Genomic DNA, 26,312 nt, shown 5'->3' with positions numbered 1-26,312 from the left:
GATGGGAGAGTCAGCCATGACCAAATTCTACCATCTGGTGAGCAAGATGTATGAGACAGGTGAAACACCCTCAGACTTCAAGAAGAATATAATAATTCCAATCCCAAAGAAAGCAGGTGTTAACAACTGTGAAAATTACTGAACTATCAGTTTAATAAGTCACGGCTGCAAAATACTAATGCCAATTCTTTACAGACATATGGAAAAACTGGTAGAAGCACCTCGAGGAAGATCAGTTTGGATTCTGTAGAAATATAGGAACATGCGAGGCAATGCTGACCTTACGACTCCTCTTAGAAGATAGATTAAGGAAAGGCAAACCTATGTTGCTAGCATTCATACAACTAGAGAAAACTTCTGACAATGTTGACGGGAATATTCTCTCTCAAATTCTAAAGATGGCAGGGGTAAACAGAAACAAGATGCAGTTATAAGAGCCAAGGGCCATGAATGGGAAGCAGTGGTTGAGAAGGGAGGGAGACAGGATTGTAGCCTATCCCCGATGTTATGCAATCTGTATATTGAGCAAGCAGTAAAGGAAACAAAAGAAAAATTTGGAGTAGGAATTAAAATCCATGGAGAAGAAACAGAAACTTTGAGGTTTATCATTGACATTGTAATTCCGTCAGGCAAAGCAATGGATGTGGAGGAGCAGTTGAACAGAATGGTCAGTGTCTTGAAAGGAGGATATACGATGAACATCAACAAAAGCAAAACGAGAATAATGGCATTTAGTCAAGTTAAATCGGGTGATGCTGAGGGAAGTAGATTAGGAAATGGGACACTTAAAGTAGTAGATGAGTTTTGCTATTTGAGAAGCAAAATAACTGATTATGGTCAAAGTAGATTCACTAGCGCAAGAAAAGTGTTTCTGAAGAAGAGAAATTTGTAAACATTAAGTATAGATTTAAGTGTATGGAAGTCTTTTCTGAAAGTATTTTGTATGGAAATGGAACATGGACAATAAATAGTTTTGACAAGAAGAGAGTAGAAGCTTTTGAACTGTGGTGCTACAGAAGAACACTGAAAATTAGATGGCTAGATCACGTAACTAATGAGGAGGTACTGAACAGAATTGAGAAGAGGGAATTGTGGTACAACTTGATTAGAAGAAGGGATTGGTCAGTAGGACACATTTTGAAGCATCAAGAGATCACCAAGTTAGTAATCGAGGGAAGCATGGAGGGTAAAAATCCTAGAGGGAGGCTGAGAGGTGAATACACTAAGCAGATTTAGAAGGGTGTAGGCTGGCAGTAGTTGCCCGGAGATGAAGAGGCCTGCAAAGGATAGAGTAGCATGGAGAGCTGCATCAAACCAGTCTCCAGACTGAAGACCACAACACCAAGAGAGAAAAAGAATCGTCAAGTAGTATAGGACAGGAGCAGTGGATTTTTTCAAAGTAGCAGCTTTTCTCCAAATTTATTTATACAAAGTAATCTAGAAGAAATTCCCCTAATTGTCAGCATGAGTAGATTTACACTAATTTATTGTTTGTGTACTTTACAGTAGCACATACTCGCAGTTGCTTGTTCTTATCATCCTCCATCATGAGATTTATGGAACACAATGTATGGATGAATGAATGTGAAGTTTTTAATGTATCACCATCAGTTGCTCACAAAGTACCTCACACAACATAAAAGTACTATTTGCTACTGCATTTATAAAGATAACAACTTTGTAATATGATGTCTAACCTAAAGTGAGTAAAGGTGAGTCACATTCGATCACAAGTGAATGGAACAGAATGAAAAGCTATGTCACCATCAATAGAGGTGTGTCCACACTAGATGGAATGTCAACAGAACATCACTTTTCTCAAACCAGTACCAAATGGTGAAACAGAGGTTATGAGACACAATCCATGATACAAAAAGTCAGAATATGATATTAGAATTAAGGAATTAGCAATGATATATTTTACTAATGGACAAAGCTAAAGTCATAGTGGATGTTCCTTATAAAGGTCATATTCTAAATCTTCCATACTGCTGAGAAGCAAAAGAATAGGACAAGTGTCTTCAAACATTAACGCTACCGATGTTTATTTGCTCAAGAAAATATATACACACAAACAAATCAAACTATATTTAGAAGCCAACACACAGAGCCTTTTTACCTTATCCATGGTGTTTTGTTTTCTTTCCGAATACCAAATAATGTCAAGAATAACTGTATTTTCTCATTCAATAGAGCTGGATTTTTCACTATTAAAGAAAGTATTTTAATGAAAATTGTTTCATTTATTTGATATTCTTATTTACGCATTGGGTAGCCTTTTCCTTTTCGCATATATTGTACATTTTAAGTCATTTTCCACTTTCAGGTACTTGGCCTCTTTTGTAGCAGAATACTCACATGAACAATATTGAAGTTCTTATGGATCCTTCTCAAAGTGTCACAAAAACAAAACAAATAATAATATAAAAATTCAGAAAACACAAAAGCACAAAATGCACTACTACAACATAATACGTTAGCTTCTGATGTTTCCTGGTGTCACCCTTGCACCACCAATGTCAACATCAAAACTTTCTTTCCAAGAATCCTTGACACTGACATTTCATTACATCCAGATTTGTTGGAGGTCTTTGTGAATAGAGCCATTTGAAATGGATTTTGGAATGACTTTTCTGATGTACAGTGTAAATCAACCTCAATTCATGATTGTATACCAACAGCTGCATCTATTCATGATACATACTAAGGCATTTGTTAACATTATTCACTCCATACCTCTGATAAACATGTTCCTTTAAGAGATTCATAAAATACGTTACGTGTACTCAAGAGCAATTAAATTAGGCACCTAAGTACGTTGTTGCAGCACTCTGTTTCACCCTCATGATAGCAGTGAAGTGTCATGATACATTCTACAAGAAACCACAAACAATGAGATCAAACAATGAGATGTCTTTCTTATCCATAACTGTTCAATCAACAGCCAAGCATGTCAAGATTGGTCAAAGCTGTGTTCAAGGTGTGCACGTCTCTGGGACTGGTGTCCCAAATGTGCTCATAAGGACTGAAGTGAGATGACTTGAAGATACCTCACACACACTATTGTGTGCTCTCGTGTGTTCTTCAAGTTATTTTGCCATAGTCTGGGATCAATGGGGTGTTATATGGTTTTGCTGAAGGCAACGAGCAACTACAGGGTGCTCTAGGTGAACAAATGAGTACACCATATCAGGCAGCAGGATCCTATATCATTCATCTCATGTAATCACCCCTCCCAGACAACAATATACCTCCAACACCTACCACGAGCAATGCTGGCAGGTGTGCTGCATCGCCGTATGTAGTTTCCGATGTACTTGTGCCCAGCATCAGAATGCCAATGTGTACCACAAACCATCAGTCCAGTTACCCTTTCTCCAGTCACCAAGTTGCCAGTGGCCCATGTCAATCTCTGTATCCTGAGACATGGGGTGCAGGGCCGTCTGTACCCCACACCAAGGAGTTGATTCTAGACTGTATAGTTGATCAGTAGTTGTCCAACATTGCAAAGACAAGCGATCTGCTGCACTTTGTCCAATCTATCTCATGTTGTAGCACCTGACAGTTAACAACAATACCAGTCATCAACACAGCATGTTGTTGTCCATGGCAGTAAACAAAAGTACCGGCAGTTTTCCCTCACCTGGGATACAAAACAATACATCATTGATACATGGAGAGTCCTGTGCTCATTCAGACTAAGCTACATAGGTATCCTTTTCGTTTCACACATCCACAGTGAGAAGACCCTCAAGGAAGTAGAATATGCCAGAACTGCATAATACTGTATGTATTTACAACGGAAGAGATATTCTAATGTTCTGCCCATATATCAATAGTGAAATAGTTCTAATGGAAGTGAAATGAGTAAAGAGTCAGAAACATATTTTCATTTAAAAGTTAATGCTAAACTTGTCACAAAAATCTAACTGTATGTAAACAGAAGTGCATACAATAATTTTACAACACTCACACAAGGATTCCATTACTGAAATGAAAATGTTAATAATTCCAATTTTATGTAGCACTCTTTTTTTTTTTTTTTTTATTAATGATATCTACTTCAATTGGTTCTGCTAACAAATGGAATAGAAGCTGGCCACAGATAAATGCTTTAGCTTTCTCTTAAAATGTGTTGTATATTAGTAGCTAAACTGTTATGGCCACAGGCGAGTCACTTAAAATGTATGTTCCTGAGTAACGGACATATTTCTGAATCACCATCAGTGATTTTAAATCTTCAGACATATTTTTTTTTTTTTTACTGTTAGTCGCATAGGCAGAGCTGTTCATTTTAGAAAGAGACATATTATTTATAACAAATTTCATTCAGGAGCAGATGTACTGGGAAGCAGCAGTTAACTATCCTCAGCCAACCAAGAAATAGTCCAGTGATTAACGACTGATTACATAAATAACCTGATATGTAACTAAATTCATAAGAACCTCTTTAATTAACTTTGTTGATATTTAATCATAAGCACTAGACTGTTTTAATTTAATGTTTTAACTGTCGACATTTCTTCTTCTGGTGTAATGAGGGTCACATACTGTTATAACGTCAAGTTGAACACATATATTTCAAACGACACAACACATATAAGTCACAGAGTAAGTTGACAAGCAAGACATGTGCACGCATTAACATTCGAATGAGCACTGAGTCCCAGTCTAGCGGCCGCTGCTCGGCTGGCCGCTTAGGTGGCGCAGATGCTGCATGGCTGGCAGACAGCACCGCACGTAGAGGACGCGCGTAATTGCGTGGCGGCGGTTTGAATGATCGGCGAGTCACAACACTTTTCCCCCCTTTGAAATTGTTGCACTGGTCCTGATGGAGGTGTCCTGTAGATGGCTAACGTCCATAGGCGTTGTTTGACTCGCCGTAAAGTCTCAAGGAGGAGGCTTCCCGTACGGACGGAAGTGTCCCCGATGATAACGGGTCGAGATGACAGGAGACGTAGGGGTCGAATCTGCTGGGGCCCCCTGCACCAATCTGCCCATTGCGGCAAGTCCAGTTGGTATGACAGGAGACATGGGCGATGTGTCGGTGTCCGTTGGAGGAGGAGGTGAGTAGATTTGCTCTGACAGAGGATGGTCATCCGGTTCCTGCATGGGCACATCTCCTGGTGGCATCCGTTCTTGTGCTGGCATCGCGATGACGGTGAGAGGGCTGCGTTGTGAGTATTGAGAGATGCCAAGATCCCGAGCATCAGGTAGGGCCAAAAGTGGTGTAGCGGCATTCGGAACAGGCGTTGCCGGCACACGAGGCCAAAGCTGGTCCGAATGACGCACCGCAACACCCATGTCCATCTGGATTTCATACAGGCATCTGCCACGGTGTCGTAAGATGCGGCCCGGGCTCCATTTTGGCCACCCGCCATATCCACGTACCCAGACGAGGTCGTCGGCGGTGAACCGGCCAAGTGAAGGCACCCGCGGAGGTGGAAGGCCGCAGAGGTGGAAGGCCGCAGAAGATGAAGTAGCGTGCGGGGCTGTCGGCCATGTAAGAGCTCAGCTGGGCTGTGGTCCCCCGTGGGGGTGAAACGGTAAGACGCCAGAAACTGGAGAAGCACATCATCAGCAGCAGAAGAAGTCAGAAGTTTCCGCATCCGAGCCTTAAATGTGCGGACCAGTCGTTCAGCCTCATCGTTGGATTGTGGATGGAACGCCGGGGCCGTGACATGCATAACGCCGTGACAAGCACAAAAATCCACAAATTCGGAAGAGGCAAATTGCGGACCATTATCAGTAACAAGAGTAGAGGGGAAGACTTCCAAAGAAAAAATGCGGGCGAGAGCACTGGTGGTTGCCGCGGTGGTAGGCGACGTGCAACGGACAATGAAAGGAAAGTTAGAGTAGGCGTCAATTACAAGCAGCCAATAAGTACCTAAAAAGGGTCCCGCAAAGTCAGCATGAATGCGCGCCCAGGGCTTTTCAGGCGAAGGCCATGGTGACAAAGATGACTTCGGGGCAGCGGCCTGTGACGCACAAGGGCCGCAGGCAGCAACCAGGTGTGCTTTTTCAGAGTCTATGCCACGCCAGTACACATGACGGCGCGCCAGAGATTTTGTACGAGACACACCCCAGTGCCCTTGGTGGAGGAGGCGCAAGACCGAAGCACGCAAAGGCGCAGGTACCACAACACGCGGCAAAGCATTGTCAGTGGAGAGGAGGATAACGCCATTCCTAGCTGTGAGGCGGTAGCGGAAAGTGTACTAGTTCCGCAACGGATCAGAAGTCTAGCGCACGGGCGATCTGGCCAACCCTTCTGAATACAGCGTAAAACCCGGGAGAGGGTAGGGTCAGAACCCGTAGCAGCCGCCAGCCTGTCCCCAGTGATGGGGAACCCGTCCACAACCCGCTGCTCAGCAACATACAGGTGGAAACACAAAAGTTCGTCCCTATTGAATGCCTGATCAGGACCCATGGGAAGGCGAGACAGAGAATCAGCATTTGCATGTTGAGCCGTTGGCCGGAAATGAATCTCATAATTGAAACGAGACAAGTACAGAGCCCAACGCTGGAGACGGTATGCAGCCTTGCCGGGAAGTGACGTTGATGGATGAAACAAGGAAACAAGTGGTTTGTGATCTGTAACAAGATGAAATTTTGAGCCATAGAGAAAAACACCAAACTTATGAAGAGCATAAATAATGGCCAAAGCTTCTTTTTCAATTTGAGAATACTTTTGTTGGGCATCCGTGAGCGTTTTGGAGGCATAAGCAATGGGTTGTTCCAAACCGTCAGGTAAACGCTGCGCAAGGACTGCACTGACCCCGTATTGAGAGGTGTCCGTGACAAGAACAAGCTTTTGGCCAGGTCGATAAGTAGCCAGGCACAGGGCCTGTTTCAGCATAGTCTACAATTTCTGGAAAGCAGCATCGCATGATGCAGACCAGTGAAGAGGCATGTTTTTATGCAACAGGCGATACAACGGCTGAGCCACCGAAGCCTCAGACGGTAAAACTTGTGATAGTATGCTATTTTCCCCAAGAAGGCCTGCAGTTCCTTAACAGATGTAGGGTGAGGAAGGGCATTGATTGCAGCGACAGTTTGCTGAAGTGGACGAATACCATCCCGAGAGAGTTGAAACCCCAAGTACGTGATACATGCCTGAAAAAATTGTGATTTCTGAAGATTACACTTAAGACTGGCAGTCTGTAAGACATGAAAAAGTGTGCGGAGATTTTGAAGATGTTATTCAGTGGCGGAGCCAGTGACAACAATGTCATCCATGTAATTGACACACCCAGGGACAGGGAGCAATAATTGTTCCACGAATCGCTGAAAGAGAGCAGGGGCGCTAGCAACCCCGAATGGCAAGTGTTGGTATTGATAGAGGCCGAAAGAAGTGTTAAGGACCAGAAACTGCCGGGAAGCAGTGTCGAGAGGAAGTTGATGATAAGCTTCCGACAGGTCAATTTTAGAAAAATACTGGCCTCCAGCAAGTTTAGTGAACAGTTCTTCAGGTCGGGGCATAGGGTAAGTGTCGATGAGGCATTGAGCATTTACAGTGGCTTTGAAATCGCCACAGAGACGAATATCACCATTTGGCTTAGCAACGACAACGACAGGAGATGACCACTCACTGGAAGTGACAGGAAGCAAGACCACTGAAGTAGTGAGACGATCCAGCTCCCGTTTTACCCGATCACGAAGGGCCACAGGAATGGGCTGAGCCCGAAAAAACTTAGGCCGAGCAGTGGGTTTGAGGGTGATATGAGCTTCAAAGTTGTTTGCACGGCCTAACCCAGGAGAAAAAAAGGGACGAAAATGTCGTCGACAAGGAATCCAATTGGGCATAAGGAACAGCATCAGAGACGATATTGACAGAGTCATCTATGGAGAACCCAAAAACACGAAAGGCATCGAAACCAAAAAGATTCTCTGCGTTACTCTGGTCGACCACAAATATGGGAACAGTGCGAACAATGGATTTGTAAGATACCTGAGCATTAAACTGTCCCAAGAGAGAAATCTTCTGTTTATTGTATGTCCGTAATTGCCAAGTGACAGGAGACAGGAGTGGAGAACCCAACTGAAGATACATCTGAGAATTAATTATAGTGGCAGCAGAACCGGTATCCACCTGAATGCCAACATCTCGACCATGGATTTGGACAGTGAGGAATAACTTCCCTGAAAGGGAAGAAGTGCAATTGACAGACAACACAGAATCAGAACCAGCGTCATGTTCATGAACATCATGTATGCGGTTGGATTTGCAAACGGAAGACACATGACCTTTCTTTTTGCAATTGTGACACACAGCCCAAAGTTAGGGACAATCCTCGCGTAAATGTTTCGTAAAACACTGCGGACATGAAGGAAGTTGCCGGGGGTTTTGCTGCAGTTTCTTAGTGGGTTGTTTATGGTTAGGCCGAGGCTGCGCGTGGGAGCGTACTACGGCCACGTCGGCCGGCAGGGACGCGTCGCACGCGTCGTCAACAGTGCACAGAGGTTGTATTTCCCCAACATCACCCCACGCCTCTATTTGCGCCCCAGCGGCGCGAGAAATTTCAAAAGACTGCGCAATGGAGAGAACTTCATCTAGAGTCGGATTTGCCAACTGAAGGGCACGTTGCTGAACTTCTTTATTGGGCGCCGACCGGATAATAGCATCCCCTACCATGGAATCGGCATAGGATTCTTTGTGAACTTCAGTAACAAACTGACACTTTCGACTGAGGCCGTGAAGTTCAGCAGCCCAAGCGCGATAGGATTGATGTGGCTGTTTTTGACAATGATAAAAGGCAATATGAGAGGCTACCACTGCGCTTGCTTTTGAAAATAGACAGACAGAAGTGAGCACATTTCAGCACAGGACAAAGACGCAGGATCCTTCAAAGGAGCCAATTGCGACAACAACCGATACATTTGAGGTGAAATCCAGGAAAGGAACAGAGACTTACATGGATGTTCATCCGTGACTTGAAATGCCAAGAAGTGCTGTCGAAGATGTTTTTCATAATCAGACCAGTCTTCTGCCGTCTCGTCGTAAGGAGGAAAAGGAGGTATAGCCAACGACGAGAAACGCCCCGCATTTGACGCCGCGACGAAATCGCGAATCGCCGCTGTTAGAAGCATTTGCTGTTCAAGGAGATTTTGCAAGAGTTGCTCAACAGTAGCCATGGAAACCTGTGGGTCAACGGTGAAAAGGAAAAATCCATTACCTCGTCACCAATTGTTATAACGTCAAGTTGAACACATATATTTCAGAACGACACAACACATATAAGTCACAGAGTACGTTGACAAGCAATACATGTGCACGCGTTAACATTCGAATGAGCACTGAGTCCCAGTCTAGCAGCCGCTGCTCAGCTGGCCGCTTAGGTGGCGCAGCTGCTGCATGGCTGGCAGACAGTGCCGCACGTAGAGGACGCGCGTAATTGCACGGCGGCGCTTTGAATGATCGGTGAATTACAACACATACATCTTTAAGAAATGGAGTGTCACATATACCAGGCTTTCGTAATCTGGACGGTGTGTGTGTGTGTGTGTGTGTGTGTGTGTGTGTGTGTGTGTTGGTTTGTTAATCAGCGCCCACACAAATGTAAGTAGAAACAAATGTGGTTAAAAAGTATCAAATGTTATACGACAATTAAGAGTCAATCCCACATGAAAAGTGCACTCGCTATCCCCCAATCTCACTCATGGACGCAACCTCAAAGACTGTAAGATAGGTTGCATATGATCAGATTTGTTAAAACTGTTAATTAATAAAGAATTAGACAGGGATATGTGGCTGGCTGAACCCTTAAAAAAAAGGATGTGCCAGCCACCTTGATAACTCATTAAAAGCTTCTCTCCAATATTTTAGGGAACAAGTCAGACATTTCACAGAACCTTCAAAGTTGCACCACACTTGTACATCTGTCAGTTAAAATAGAGGGCCAATATGTAGGTAAATTAGCTTCTATCAGCTTGTCCGAATACAAAATGAAGTCAACTAAAATGTGGTACACTGTGATCCATAGAACACAAGCACCAAACATTGGAGAGTCATCTAGCTGGTGCAAGAATTCTTGTGTCATAGGGCTGCATCCTACGCAAAGAGAACAGAAAAGGACCTCATCCCATGTGTGTGGCTGTAAAGACATATGCTATGACCAAATTGTTGGCTTTAGTAGGTGCAACTCGCTGTCACTTCCAGTCTTCTTCCCATCTACACATGACTCTGTGCCTCAAAAGTGAGGCAAGAGCATACAGGTGAATGGCACACTGAACTATCTGACTATCTCAACATGCTTCCTTGGCTGCCACATCTGCCATTTCATTTCCCTTAATATTCACGTGTGCCCTAGTACCTAGCAGAAAGATACCTCCTTCCCGGGCATTAGTAGATGGAGAAGTTCATCCCACATATTCTGGATTAGTTTATCTCCTGGATACAGGTGTTGTAGAGAGAAATTTAGCAGTCACAATACATCTCATCTGCTTCAGTATCCTCAAGATCACTTATAAGTCTGCGCTGAACACAGTGAATGCTTGAGGTAACTGGATCTTAAGAACATAATTGGAGAAAACAACAGAGCATACAAGGCAATCCCCCCATTTCGACACACCCATGAATACAGGTACATACAAACAAACAAACACAATCTGAACAGACCTTGAAGGCCCAATGTGGCCACCATGTCGCCTTCAGCCCTTAGGCACCACTGGAAGCAAATATGGAGGGGCATGTGGTCAGCACACCGCTCTCCCGGCCATTGTCAGTTCTCATGACCAGTGCCACTATTTATCAGTCAAGTAGCTCCTTAACTGGTCTATCCAGGGCTAAGTGCACCCTGCTTGCCAAGAGCACTCGGCAGATCTGGGCAGTGCCCCATCCAAGTGCTAGCCAAGCCTGACAGTGCTTAACTTCAGTGATCTGACAGGAACCGGTATTACCACTGTGGCAAGGCCGCTGGCTACAGCTGTATACACTGACTGAAAAAAAAATCACAACACCAAAAATATTTAATGTAGAACAATGAAATTTCAGGACTACATTTGTCTAGGTAACATATTTGAGTGATTAATATTGCAAGATCGCGGGTAAATGTACGTGTGAGATAAGTCATTGCAAATGTGAAATGCTGGTACATCAATAACAGTTGTAATACCCACAATGTTGAAAGCAAGCATTCAAAGGTGCATGCATTATGTTATACAGGTGCCGGATGTCAGTTTGTTGGATGGACTTCGATGCCTGTTGCACTTGATCGGTCAATACAGGGACAGTTAATGCTGGTTGTGGATGATGCTGGAGTTGTCGTCTGACGATGTCCCTTATGTACTCGACTGGAGACAGATCTGGTGATCAAGCAGGCCAAGGCAACATGACGACACTCTGTAGAGCAAGGTGGGTATAAGAGCAACATGTGGGCAAGCGTTATCCTGTTTCAAAACACCCCTGTTCATGAATGGCAGCACAACAGATTGAATCACAAGAGCGACATAGACTTTCGCAGTCAGGATGCATGGGATAACCACAACAGCACTCATGCTGTCAAACAAAATCATGTCCAAGATCATAACTCCATATGTAGGTCCAGTGTGTCTAGCACGCAGACAGGTGGGCCGCAGGGCCTCAACTGGCTTCCTTCTAGCCGATGCATCATCATCACTGGCACAAAGACCAAATCAGTTTTCATCAGAAAACACAATGGACCTCCACAATGAGCTCACGCTTGACACCACTGAAGCTGTAAATGGCGGTGTTTGGGTTCAGTGGAATGCTGACTACAGGGCACCTGGCCCAAAGCTGTCCTTGAAGTAATCGATTTGAAACAGTTTCTTGAGACACCATGGTCCCAACTGCTGTTCAAATTGATGCTACAGATGCGCCAGAGCCGTATGCCAAACACGATGGTCTACCCTCTCGGTAGTGCTACGTGGCTATCCGATCTTGTTGTGGCCGTACATTCTCATGACCACCATTGCAAGCAATCATGAACAGTGGCTACATCCTCGCAAGTCTTTCTGCAGTATTTCAGAAGGAACCTTCAGCTTCTTGTAGCTCTATTACATGACCTTGTTCAAACTTGGTGAGATGTTGATAATGGCGTCTTTGTTACCTTATAGGCATTCTTGACTAACATCAACTCACCATGTTCAATCTTAAAGGCAACTAATGCCCAAGACCATTACAGTGTGTATTTAAAGCAAACTTGATATACATCCTCATAGTGGCACTACTATTGCCACTCTTAAGTGACCAGCATGAAATCTGAACAGACATCACCTTTCAGATGTAGACACACTTACCACCTTTCATTTCTGTCGTACAACTCCTTCTTGGTGTTGCAACATTTTTTCCTGTCAGCGTAGTTGTAGTGCTCATTTAAAATGTTGTAAAATATGGTATTAAAAACAGATGCTGTAGTTCAGCCTTTCTTGCAACTCATCTAGAGGGCCTCTGTAGTAAGTGGGCAGTAGTCCGTTCCAGCTCTGGGTTTGACTTTGTACTTCCACCTACACCAAGTTAATCCAGCTCATGCTTCACATGGGTCCTAAACAGCCTTGTTGTTCACATACAGTTTCAGAAAAGATATTTGATAGCTGGATGGGCAACAGTATGGTATATATGGTAAGGAGCCATGTTGGCAGTTGGAAAAGGTAAGAAATATGACAAAATATTTGAAAAAGGTGATTAAAAGGTGACAGAATGTTTTTAAAAGGTCACTAAGAGGTCACAAATTATTTCAATAAGCAGATATGGCCCAATGAATTGTTTTCATTTTTGATAATCCCCTACCGAAAAGGCTGGTTAAGGCCATAATAAATTTCTCTATTAAGGTCCTGGATGGGGTATTGCCATTTTTTCCCTTCATACAAGTTTTATTGATATACACAGGTACACAAATAATTTGGTATTGGTAATTCAATATTGATGACCATAATTCACAAACAAAATATAATCACTTTTTAAAACTTAATAACACTCTACACTTCAATATTGGCGAAAGATATCATAATATTTTAGGATTACTGTGTCTTAGGAATATTAGCACAAAATGAAGTCATCATACTAGATATTTTCTCAAGGTTTTTCTGAATGTTTTCCACCTCTCTTTCCTTCCCTCTTTCTTCTACTTTTATGATTTGTGCTTCCTCACGCATACCTTGGGCAAATTTTATTGCCTTTAAATATGGTAACTAAAGAAAACTTCACAAGCCAAGATCACTAAACTGGCACTTTACTCAGTGACTGGTTTCAACAGAGCTATACTGCTGTAACCGGACCTTATGCTTTTTTAATTTTTACAGTGTGTTATCGATCACCGTTACAAATCATTTCACACTGCATATGCACATCCCACTACCATGAAGATCACAAGACATCAGCATGTCACATATAAAAGTAAAATAAAGAACAACAACTGCCTTCAGTCACAATCCTGTTTTTATTTCAATGCACAATACATTTTGAGGCCATGGGGACTCATCTTCAGGTGGTCTGGTGGTCTACATCGATTATTTTTCCAGATTTAGGTTAATTCTGGTCCTGGTAAGATTACAATGGCATATTACAAAATGGGCAAATTGCGAATATAAGTTTACAAAACTAATACAAATCGAAAAATAACATACTGTTTCCAGTGGTGGATACATGGTTTTTGAAGTACAGTATGAGTAACCATGTTTATTTACACACAAAGTGAAGAAAAATTCATGCACTTGGACTTCACAGTGTGATTCTTCACGTCCTACCAACACAAAAATGTCTCTTACTAAATTTCATCCTGCAAATATTTCTGGCAGTAAATAGAGATTAAAGACTGGCAATCTGGCAAAATCTAATCACATGTATGGTAACTGTCAGCCTATTGGAGTAGTGCTGTGCAGTTGATGCAGCGGATAGCATTTTGGGTTAACATGCAAGAGGTCGAGAGTTCGATCCTGTGTCCAGATGCATTTGTTTTTATTTTCCTCTTTCATTCTGCCATATAATATTATAGTATACACTGTTGCTTAAGCAATATGTACCTAACATTTATATCATACAGTGTTTGTAAAGGTGAATGGCTGGTTCAAATGGCTCTGAGCACTATGGGACTTAACATCTGAGGTCATCAGTCCCCTAGAACTTAGAACTACTTAAACCTAACTAACCTAAGGACATCACACACATCCATGCCCGAGGCAGGATTCGAACCTGCGACCGTACCGGTCGCGTGGTTCCAGACTGAAGCGCCTAGAACCGCTCGGCCACTCCGGCCGGCTGTAAAGGTGAACATAACAGGGTCAGACAAGCTGGAAATAGACAACTGAAGCAAAAGACCTGTCATAGAACAGAATAACTACAAAAACAATATCAGATTCAAGGTGCTTAAGATGACTGCACAGTTAAATAACTCTACACCTATCAGTCATTCACACCACAAGCAGTACGTCTGCTCAGAAGTAACACATAAGCAACCAGAGACAATAATAATTTCCATATTAATTACTGCATGACATTTACAAAAGAATACATGGTACTCAGAGCAGACGCTCAAAGTGAATCCCCTGCATGTCCAAACATTGCATAACCCACTTGATCATACAGCTCTGTACTCTTCACAACATGGCTTTATCCACAGATACAAGAAAAGCATGAACACCTGCTATCAGTTCTTCCCATGTTTGTTGGCAGAGTAAAATGTGCTCCTACAGGTGTCCCCACAGGAAGAAGTCCAAGTGATTTAGATCAAGTGAATGCCGAGGCTATACATATGATCCTCCCCGTCCGAGCCATTTCTCCGAAAATGTTCTGTCTAAATACCATTACACATTAATTCCAAAGTATGGAAGTGCGCCATCATGTTGAAAGCATAATCTCTGGCCAGCATGAAGTGGAACATCTTCCAGTGCAACAGACAAGTGGTTTGAGAGGAATGCATGATACCTACGTGCAATCTACTGGTCAGGCAACAAGCACGGTCACAAACTCCTATCTCCCAATATTCCCACCCAGACATTGATTCCAGAGCAAACTTTATATCCATGGTTGTGGATGACATGCTGGTTAATGTCACACCAATGGTGGACATTGTGAAGACACCTTTAAGAGTGAACACTGCTTTATCCAATCATATTACAGTGTTTACAAAGTCGTTGTTGGCTTCCTGTTATTATTGGAACCATTCACAGAACTGCATCTGCCGATGGTGGTCTGCAGGAAGCAGGTGTTACATTAAAGAATAATGACAAGGGTGCAGCCCATGCTCATGCAGCACGTCAACGACTGTGTGTTGTGAGACACGCAGCCGCCTTGCTATGCCACATGTACTTCGTTGAGGTTCTTGGTGTATGATCTCCAGAATAGTTTCCTCAGTAGCTAGATAACAGCAAGTCCTTGAACGACCTCTTTCACACAATGGTGGAAGGAGGGAACCTGTCTCCTGATGGCAAACCTCCAGAGAATGAAAAACATTTTTGTCTGGATGACATCGACCAGGATATCTAGCAGCATATTCACAAGCAGAAATACCAGCCCAGTTATCAGATGCACCAAGGACCAGAATCATATCAACTTATTCATTGTTTGTATATGCCATACATATGTCACACTGTTTTAGAATAACACAAGAAGAAAATACCAATATGTACGAATGTACATGGAGTCTGTCACGGGCACATTACTCTGCTAGCAACTGGTCCCCATCTGGTGAACAGTGCATACAGTATTAACACAGCATTAGTTGCAGTGGGCTGTTCCACCAAAGTGCATCACCTCTCTTACAGCTTTTGTTCTGCATGATTCATCCCAAAGCTACTAACTGCGAAATGTTCATTTTTGAATTATATTGTTTCCCTAACACTAATGGATCTGATGTTCCCACATTTTTGTCAAATGATGACGATGATAATAATAATAATAATAATAATAATAATAATAATAATAGTAGTAGTAGTAGTAGTAGTAAAGCGTGGTGATACTTCCTAATGGCATGTGCTTATTATGGCATAATTAGTGTTTCCATGGTGATAATACATACAAATGGTAACTGAGTTTGGAAATTATTTGCAAAGCATGTTGCTACCCCTACTGGTGATGTAATGCCCTAACAAAATGTAATGAACTTGAACGTGGCAAGAATAACAGCTGGTACTAATCAACAGGACTGTAGAAGGAGGGCACACAGAAAATACATTTTGAATCTAGTAGATGCAGTGGTACAAAACGATTTGTGTCCACAACGTGCAAAAGGCTTCTTTTAAAGGTGACCAATAAAAACGACTGTACTTCGATTTCTGCGTCCGCAGTATGCAAGTGCCAATGTTTTGTAAAAGATTCACTGTCTAACAATTGAGATGCTAGCTAACAAACCATGCATATTACATTTAGCAAATAAAAGCAAATACACCTCGACCAAAAATTGAACCCTCAGCCTCCTGCATGCGAACCCAAAATGCTGTCCACTGTACCAACTGCACAGCACTACAACTACATGCTGACAGAGTTAGTTACCATACATGTGATTATAGTGTTGCCAGATTGCTAATCTTTTACAACCATTTCCTGCTGTAAACATGAGCAAAATGAAATTCTGTGAGAGACATTTCTGTATTGCTGTATGTGAGGAATCGCATAGCAAAGTCCAAGTGTCCGAATTTTTCTTCACCCTGTGTACACGCTTTTTGTTCTACAGCACATGTATTTTCAAAACAAGTCAAAGTTAAAGATGCTACATTTCTACAAAATACACAGATTTTATTATTTCAAAGGAGACAAAGCCATAAAATTATTAGTTATACATAATAATATTTACAACCAAATATTTGTGAATATATCAAATGTGGATTACGTATCAAATGATTGCACTATAAAATATTTGTTTCATTAGGAAAAAATAAACTTTCAAAATTATTGAAAAAAATGGGGGCTGCTAAAATCCATTTGTTCACTCAGCATGTTTTCAGAAGATTTTATTTTGTGTAACATTATTTCTAATCGTTCTAGTAGATCAAGTTTTTTACGATGGTTTTCTGTGTGGAGTGCAGTTAGGTTGTTATAAATGTCACTTAGTCTGTGTCTGTCAAGGTACATGTAGTTGCAATTGTGGATTCGTCGTTGTGGTTAAGTCTGAAAACTTCATTGTGTTCTTTATATCATGCGTGGAAAGTTCTTCCTGTTTTGCCTATGTAAAATTCAGGGTAGCTATTACATTGTAATTTATATATTCCTCTGTATTCTGTTACTGGGGTGTTTGTGTTTACTGTGTGAGGTAAGCGGTGCCCAAGTTTGTGGTTTGTAGAGAATGATATTTTAATATTGGTGTCTCTAAATAAGTTAGCAATTTTTTAAGATGCTGTGCCCAAACAGGGAATGCTTGTGAAGAAGTGTGTTGTGTCAGTAGTTATTCTTGTAGGGCTTCTGTTACAGATGTTCGCCTGTATTTTGTTGGATAGTTTGTCAACTGACTTTTCTGAATACCCATTATTTACTGCAATTGCTTTGATCATATCAGTTAGATTTGTTAATGCTTTGGGTTTCAAAGGTAATGTATGTGCCCTGTTCAATGAGGATGTAATTGTAGCATACTTGTGTGTGTTTGGATGGTGAGATGATTCACGTATCATGATATCAGTGTAGGTTGCTTTCCTGTAAACGTAAAAATTATGTTCTTGTTGTTCATTAACAATTTGCGAGGTCTAAGAAATCTATGGATTGATTTGTTTCATGTTCAGTTGCGAACTTATTTTATTGTGGAGTGAACTTAATAATGTAAGAAGCTCATCAAGTTCATCTTTTGTGTCATCAAGTAGGAGTAGAGTGCCATCTACATATGTTCTGTAAAATACCAGTTTTTTCAGCAAGTTTATTTTCCCCTTAGAAAAATTTATTTTCTAAGTGGTTGATTAATATGTCAGCAAGAAAGTTTGACACGTTGTCACTCATAGCTAAACCTTCTTTCTGTTGGTAGATTTTATCACTGAAAGAGAAGTATTTTTGGGATAGTATTAGTTGAGAACAGTCTTGGTTGCAATTTTAGTTTTTTTATTTATCAACTAAGCGTTTTACCTTATTTAGGCATATTCAAGCTGATCTTAATGTGGTATTTCTTAGTATGATCCTTTAGACAGTGTAGCTAAAGGGCATCGTCGAGGACATCAGGCCAACATCGCCTTTGTTAACCTCAGTAAATACTTTCTAGATGGATGTATGTAACTCCAAGACCTGTATAACGCATTCACATTCACAGAAGTAGATACTAGAATTGTAGTATGTGCTCCTGTGAACGTTAATGTGTTATGCAGGTCTTGGAGTCAGTCACGTCCATCTAGAAAGTATTTACTGAGGTTAATGAAGGCGATGTTGGCCTGATGTACTCGACAATGCCCTTTAGCTACACTGTCTAAAGGATCGTCCTAAGAAATACCAAATTAAGATCAGCCTGAAGATGCCTAAATAAGGTGGAATGCATAGTTGATAAATAAGAAAACTAAACTTGCAACCAAGACTGTTTACAACTCATACTATTACATGCTGGTTTGCTGATTCATGCCACAGATGGATTGGAAGAATTTATATTTTTGGGATAACTAGTCTGAGCAGTATTTTTGGGATAGTATTAGTTTGAGCACATCGACCAACTCAGAAGTCTCCGATATGGTTAGTTACTTGTGTTTGATAAGGTTTTTCTATAGTTGCAATTGTCTCTTTGACAGGTACAGCATCAAATGAGGCCCATCTAGCTTCTATGGGGAGTTTTACATATTTGATGAGTGTTGTTAAACCACACAAATTTTTTATTGAGTATGTGGTGTCAAAGATGTAAAATTCCCTGAGGATGTTATTTAATGGTTGGGAAAGTTTGTATGCTGAATGTATTCTTGGAATTAACCATTGGTCTAATTGGAGAGTTAGCTTTATTGATCTTTGGTTTGGGGGCAGAGGTATTCATTAATGTGCAACATTATACTTGTTTATCAGTGAGCAGGAAGTTACAATGGTTTAAGTTTTCTTCAATTTTTCCTGGAATTTAGTTGTTGAGTCTTGGTTCAATTCAGTAATATTGTTTTCTGAGAAAAAATTAAGAGTTTTACCAATGTAATCATCTTTGTATTACAAAAAAGTATATATATGTTCATAAACATGTTTGCTCCTAATGTGATTCAAAAACCATGTATCCACCACTGGAAACAGTAAGTTATTTTTCAATTTGTGGTAAACTTATATTCACAGTGTGTCCATTTAGTAATATATTATTGTAATCTTAGCAGTACCAGAATTAACCTAAATCTGGAAAAATAATCACTGTAGACTGTCAAAGTACCTGAAGATAAGCCCCCATGGCTCGAAATGCATCGTGCATTGAAATAAATCGTGACTGTGACTGACGGCAGTTGTTCTTTATTTTATGAAAGTAGTATAGTCATGGAAGAAACACTGACAGAAATCAATAAAATTTATGTACAAAAATAAACTTAACTATATTGTGTCAGTTGCATGTGGTCGTGTCCACTACGGCCAGGTAAGATAGAGGCATTTAAACAATCATTCTGCCCGCACTCCATATGTGAATGAAACAGGAAAAAAACCTGATAACTGATGCAATGGGATGTACCCTCTGCTATGCACATTACAATGGTTTGCAGGGTGCAGATGTACATGCAGAACAGACAATCTGGAGCTGTCAGCAGTGGACCACTGAGAGTGAACAGAAAAGGCGAACAACGAGGAAACGGTGAAGTGGAGGCATCGCTACAGATAAACACAACCAGTGACTAACCCAGAGAGTGAAAACCTGAATGTAGCAAAAGTGGAGATGAAGAACCAACAATGCATTATGACAATGAGACAATAGTGAAGTGAATACACCACTGAGTTGCAAATTGCTGATGGAGGAACTTATTGCAAGCTCATTTGGAGATTGAATAGTGCATGGGGACACAGTGTGCAAAGCTAACACTAGCGGTTGTAACAACTCTGCCTTGTTGTCGAGGTCTTGTTCCGTACTCTATGGCAGACTTTAAAGTTGCTGGGCTGGGATACCAGATCCCTTCCCACCCAAAATGGGTGAGTATGGCTGGAAGCATCATGGATGATGATGTTTTCAGGAAGTGAATACATAGTATGGTTCTTGTTCCTGAATCATAGCTCTCGTGACAATTAATTCATCTAGACAGTTCCTGGAAGTGGCGATGCACATAGCTGAATGTATCTCTGGAAGATTGCAGGAGTAGAAGACATCTCAAAAGGCAAGTGCCGGTATTTTGCATAAGCAGATAACTAAGCTGTACTGTGACCCTTCATCTAGCTATATTTGCAAATATGTGTCAGTAAGGTCAATCTTTGAAAAACATTCTCTTCTGACAAGGTTTGTGAGGTCGCCTGGATGTGGTAGAGGGTAGGTTTCTACTTGTGCTTGTGATTGTTGGTTTAAGGTCGGTGCATAACCTAAAGAAAGGAAAATTAAGTTTTAATATCCCATCGACACAGAGGTCATTAGAGACACAGCACAAGCTCAGATTGTTACAAGGATAAGGAAATTAGCCATGCCCTTTCAAAGTAATCATACTGGCATTTGCCTGATGTGATTTAAGGAAATACCAGAAAACCTAAATCTGCATGGCTGGACTTATATTTGAACCGTTGTCCTCCAGTGTATTTGAACTTTCGTCCTCCAGAATGTGAGCCTAGTGGGTTAACAACTGCACCACCTCACTCAGTCCATAACTTGAGGAACAATTGGGTTCAACTGGTTCACTCACCCTAGGCTAGGAGTTGGTCAAGTTCCTGCTTAAATGCTGTCCACAAGTGTAAGGAGACTGGAATGGGCCATATTTGACAGAAATGAGGCACAGCATCTAGTTGCAAGCAGATATGAACCTCGAAATCACACCCCAGGCCTGGTTCAAATACAGCTGCAAAGGCAGCACAGATATCATCCATTTTGTGGAAGAGAAGTGTGTCAGTGATTGCCTGAACTTCACCACTGACGGAGAATGAAACGCAGAGAAGGCAACCAGACTGAAAAGATTTCCAATGAGTGACTATCAACAACAAATAACATGATCTTATTGTTGACATTATTGTACACTGCAGTGATTGTAAACTGGCATCACTGAGGAACTGATTTCTCACCATATACCAACAACTTGTCTGGGACTGGCACGGTACAATTAGCAGTTGAGACAACATTAATTCATCTGATGCTGATGAATCATGAGGCCGCTGTATTGGAAGCAGTTTCCAGGTGTTTCGCATTCCTGGGACCCAATGTAGCATCTGGATATTACTACTTGCAGTTGGGCCATGAGGCACTTTTTGTCTGGTGCTTGTCCAGTTTTGAAATATTGCATGAATGTCAAAATATCTTCCATGATGGGTTGTCTAATTTGAGGGGCGATGTGTGTACTTCCAGATAGGGAGTGAAATGAACAACATCTCTAATTAAAGAATCTCCATATGAGGCTCTCTCATGCTAAGTTCGTAGAAGTTTAATCACATTGGTGACTTAACTCTTGTAAATCAATGATCCAGGAGCAATACAACTAACCAGGCTGTTTGTGGTGTTGATATAATTTCAGTCATATGCAATCACACTGAATCTTTGTGAATAAAAATTCAACAGTAACATGCACACTTCCTTCAATTTGAGGGCACCTGCATTCAATAGAGGAGCCAATTTCTTAAGTAAGAATAATGTCTCCAGAGAAGACCAAGACAGGAACACTGAATGTTGGAGACTGTTATCAGTGGTGAAGTGTTAAATGTCAGAAATTCAAGTGGGAGGAATTACATATTGCTCCTGGATGACTAATTTACAATGGTTAAATAACCAATGTGATTAAACTTCTATGAACCCAGCATGAGAAAGCCTCATATGGAGATTCTTTAATTAGAGATAAACAGGTTGTTCATTTCACTGCCAATCTGGGAGTACAACATCAGCCCTCAAATTAGACAACCTACCATGGAATATATTTTGACAGTCATGCACTGTTTCGAATTTGGGCAAAAGTGCCTCTTGACCTGACTGCAAGTAGCAAGCATAAGAAATTTTATAAAAGAAACAATAATTACTGACAATGTCTGCTTACCCAAGTAATTTAATGAAATTATAAACGATAGGTACAACACACGAATTTTTCAAGTGCGGCTGATTAATGAAACTGCCTGATGAAAAAAAGGAAAGAAAACCTGAAAATCTAATCTCACAGAAAAAAACATAACAAGCACAAAGTTTTTCCTACAGCAGTGAAAACCTTAATTTCTAATTAGACCAAGTGGTGAGCACAGGCCACATCCGCATGCAGGCTGAATCAATGACGACAGGCTGGGATTTTGTTCAGGAAAGACATATGGCAAATATAGAAATATAAAATAATAATATGCAGCATACATTTAAAACATTAAGTATTTTTGGTGACATAGTTCTCAGGTATGGCAGTAACAACATACCTTCTTTTGTATTCTTGTGGGTCGGGTCTTTCCATGCAACATTAAATAATCTATATCTGTTCCAAGAACGTAGCCTCCGAACTGTGCAGCAGCAACTAGAAGTGATCCTGAAATGTCATTTTAAAAATTTATTTCATCTGTCAGCCTAAACAAAAATTCTGAAATTTTACAAAAGTAAGAATTACTTTTGACACTTGTAATAAATGTTTTCAGCTTTAATATCCTTTATTAAAACAATTATTGATACAGAAAAATGGCAAAAATTTAGGATCATTGGTATTCCACTGACCTCACAAGGAGACTAAAAATTTCATAACTAAGCTGATACTCAATAAAGTAAATGTGAATTGTTTAGAATATACAGAAAAAAGTAGCTTCAGTTGTTAAAAATATAATCTGTCAGTAATGTATAATAACGATGATGATGATGATGGTGACAGCATTGGATTTATGGAATACACTTTGTATTCCTATCTCTCCACAAGAGAATGCTGCCTGTTGTGGAATGTGAATTGACATCTAGGCAGTACTGACACAGTCTGGCGATGCAGCTGGTCCTTAATTCCCCTGCGCAAAAGGCAAGTTCTCTCTTGGCGGGTTCTATTCAATGCTATCAGGTACGATGGTCTTCAGTTTCATTCACTGTGCATCTATAATTGTGCCTAGATTGCACAAAGGCTCTACATAATTTCAGGAGACAGGCTCAAACTCATTCCCACATCATATGCAGCATACGTTTAAGATATTAAATACTTTTAAGGACATAGTTCCTAGGCAAGGTAGCCACATTACCTTCTGATTAAAAATAAGGCTCAGTAATGCCACAAACTCATTCTAAATTGGGAAGATTAAAACTACTTAAAACTACAATAGAAATAGTTAGTAACGTTTCTGTTAAAAATGTAAAACCAAGTTTTAGCATCCATTCTTCCTGCTTACTGTCATCCGTATATAGTGTACTTCAGCTGGAAGGTCGGAGACACACAAAAAAACTAAAAACTTGCCCGTGAATAAAGAGCCATAAATGAGGCAGTTTACTGTGAATACAACAGATACAGCTTTTTAAAAAATCCGATGTTGTACATCTGGCTCCAGCAAGGTCTGGTTATCAATGGTAGATTGCTATCTCCTGTAACCACACTGAAAGCAATTAAAGCCTGGATACCTAGAATCGCGACAAAGCAAAAGTTTACTATCCTCTCCAAGGTCTTTATCACACAGGTGGTGAGGGCAATACAACAATAGCTAATTGGGTATGTACAGTTTTCAACAGGCTTGAGGAGGAAAATTAAAATGGCTTCTTTAGATGAGTTGAGAAATCATGTTCTTTTCCACAATAAGTTAAAGTGTTCTAGGAGAATGTCCTTAGTCTTCCTGGTGAGATGCTGTAATATGATATAACGGATTTAGCTGTTGCTTGGGGCCTGTTTATTGTACTCCAGAGAAACCCAAATTCAGCTCTCACATAGATAAGAGGCACCTGCAATTTCTTTCTCAGTGATAACAGTAAAGTCCCAATCACACCTCTCTATAATCACTGAGCAGCAGTTAAAAGCCAGATCCTGGCCGGTAGTCGTGGTGATCTGAAGGAAATGCTCTTTCACAGTTTGGGAAATGACTTCCTTGCTGTTCAGAGGACTCTACTCTTAGGTAATTCTTCAGTCTTTCCTGGCAATATGTTGATATATTGAATAATTGGGTCAACCAGCAGAAGACCCAATGTCAAATTTATTCTTCATTATGGTACTATTAAGATACTACCCATGACCACCTGAAATCATTAATGGTGTTCCATACATGTGTTGGTTTAGTGGAACGGGTAACTAAAACTTCAAGGTATACATTGTTAACCGAGATCAGACATTGATGCAATGATCTAGTTTTTCCCTTTAATTATATAACAGTAATTTTCTCCAAGCCATCGAAAAGGCTTTAAGGTTTTTGATTGGTAATTTGCACTTGAACCTCAATACCACACACACACACACACACACACACACACACACACACACACACACACAAAAACAAAGATGATGTGACCTACCAAATGAAAGTGCTGCCAGGTCAACAGACACACAAACAAACACAAACATACACACAAAATTCAAGCTTTCGCAACAAACTGTTGCCTCATCAGGAAAGAGGGAAGGAGAGGGAAAGACGAAAGGATGTGGGTTTTAAGGGAGAGGGTAAGGAGTCATTCCAATCCCGGGAGCGGAAAGACTGACCTTAGGGGGAAAAAAAGGACGGGTATACACTCGCACACACACACATATCCATCCGCACATATACAGACACAAGCAGACATATTTAAAGACAAAGAGTTTGGGCAGAGATGTCAGTCGAGGCAGAAGTGCAGAGGCAAAGATGTTGTTGAATGACAGGTGAGGTATGAGTGGCGGCAACTTGAAATTAGCGGAGATTGAGGCCTGGTGGATAACGGGAAGAGAGGATATATTGAAGAGCAAGTTCCCATCTCCGGAGTTCGGATAGGTTGGTGTTAGTGGGAAGTATCCAGATAACCCGGACGGTGTAACACTGTGCCAAGATGTGCTGGCTGTGCACCAAGGCATGTTTAGCCACAGGGTGATTCTCATTACCAACAAACACTGTCTGCCTGTGTCCATTCATGCGAATGGACAGTTTGTTGCTGGTCATTCCCACATAGAATGCGTCACAGTGTAGGCAGGTCAGTTGGTAGATCACGTGGGTGCTTTCACACGTGGCTCTGCCTTTGATCGTGTACACCTTCCGGGTTACAGGACTGGAGTAGGTGGTGGTGGGAGGGTGCATGGGACAGGTTTTACACCGGGGGGCAGTTACAAGGGTAGGAGCCAGAGGGTAGGGATGAACTAAGAGGTTACGAAGGTTAGGTGGACGGCGGAAAGACACTCTTGGTGGAGTGGGGAGGATTTCATGAAGGATGGATCTCATTTCAGGGCAGGATTTGAGGAAGTCGTATCCCTGCTGGAGAGCCACATTCATAATCTGATCCAGTCCCGGAAAGTATCCTGTCACAAGAGGGGCACTTTTGTGGTTCTTCTGTGGGAGGTTCTGGGTTTGGGAGGATGAGGAAGTGGCTCTGGTTATTTGCTTCTGTACCAGGTCAGGAGGGTAGTTGCGGGATGCGAAAGCTGTTGTTAGGTTGTTGGTGTAATGCTTCAGGGATTCCGGACTGGAGCAGATTCGTTTGCCACGAAGACCTAGGCTGTAGGGAAGGGACCGTTTGATGTGGAATGGGTCCCTTCCCTACAGCTTGAATTTTGTGTGTATGTTTGTGTGTCTGTCGACCTGCCAGCACTTTCATTTGGTAAGTCACATCATCTTTGTTTTTTTTTTATATATATATATATATATAGAGAGAGAGAGGGAAACATTCCATGAAGGAAAACTATATCTAAAAACAAAGATGATGAGACTTACCAAATGAAAGTGCTGGCAGGTCGACAGACACACAAACAAACACAAACATACACACAAAATTCAAGCTTTCGCAACAAACTGTTGCCTCATCAGGAAAGAGGGAAGGAGAGGGAAAGACAAAAGGAAATGGGTTTTAAGGGAGAAGGTAAGGAGTCATTCCAATCCCGGGAGCGGAAAGACTTACCCTAGGGGGAAAAAAGGACGGGTATACACTCGCACACACACACATATCCATCCACACATATACAGACACAAGCAGACAATACTGGGTCAGTTACAACTACAATCTGCATCCAAGTCTAGACACAAGCCACATGGATAAGTCATGTGCACATTGTGGAACGCCAAAGTTCTACACTAAAACAACCAGAATGCGCTGTGAAAATGGGAAAGTTAAACTCCCAAATCTGTGTACACCACATGAACCTCTGTTGTCATTGCTTTGAGGTGACTCTGCTGATTCCAAGCACCTTCTACAACACATTCACAAATACAATTTGGCATT

The 26,312-nt window shown here is 41.4% G+C and overlaps 1 protein-coding gene across 2 annotated transcripts in view; it reads right to left on the bottom strand.

Moving 5' to 3' along the window:
• The window catches only part of LOC124709590 (tRNA (guanine(10)-N2)-methyltransferase homolog), a 181,987-nt gene that overhangs the window by 69,491 nt on the left and 86,184 nt on the right, over positions 1-26,312 (bottom strand). For both annotated transcript variants that reach the window (XM_047240852.1, XM_047240851.1), the window contains exon 6: positions 22,385-22,491. In XM_047240852.1, coding sequence (XP_047096808.1) covers positions 22,385-22,491 — 107 coding nt within the window. The remainder of the gene's footprint in view (positions 1-22,384; positions 22,492-26,312) is intronic.

Source organism: Schistocerca piceifrons, chromosome 1, assembly GCF_021461385.2.
Source record: "Schistocerca piceifrons isolate TAMUIC-IGC-003096 chromosome 1, iqSchPice1.1, whole genome shotgun sequence".
Lineage (NCBI taxonomy): Eukaryota > Metazoa > Arthropoda > Insecta > Orthoptera > Acrididae > Schistocerca > Schistocerca piceifrons.
Note: the sequence above shows the minus strand (reverse complement) of the source record. Positions and strands in the feature narration are given on the sequence as shown.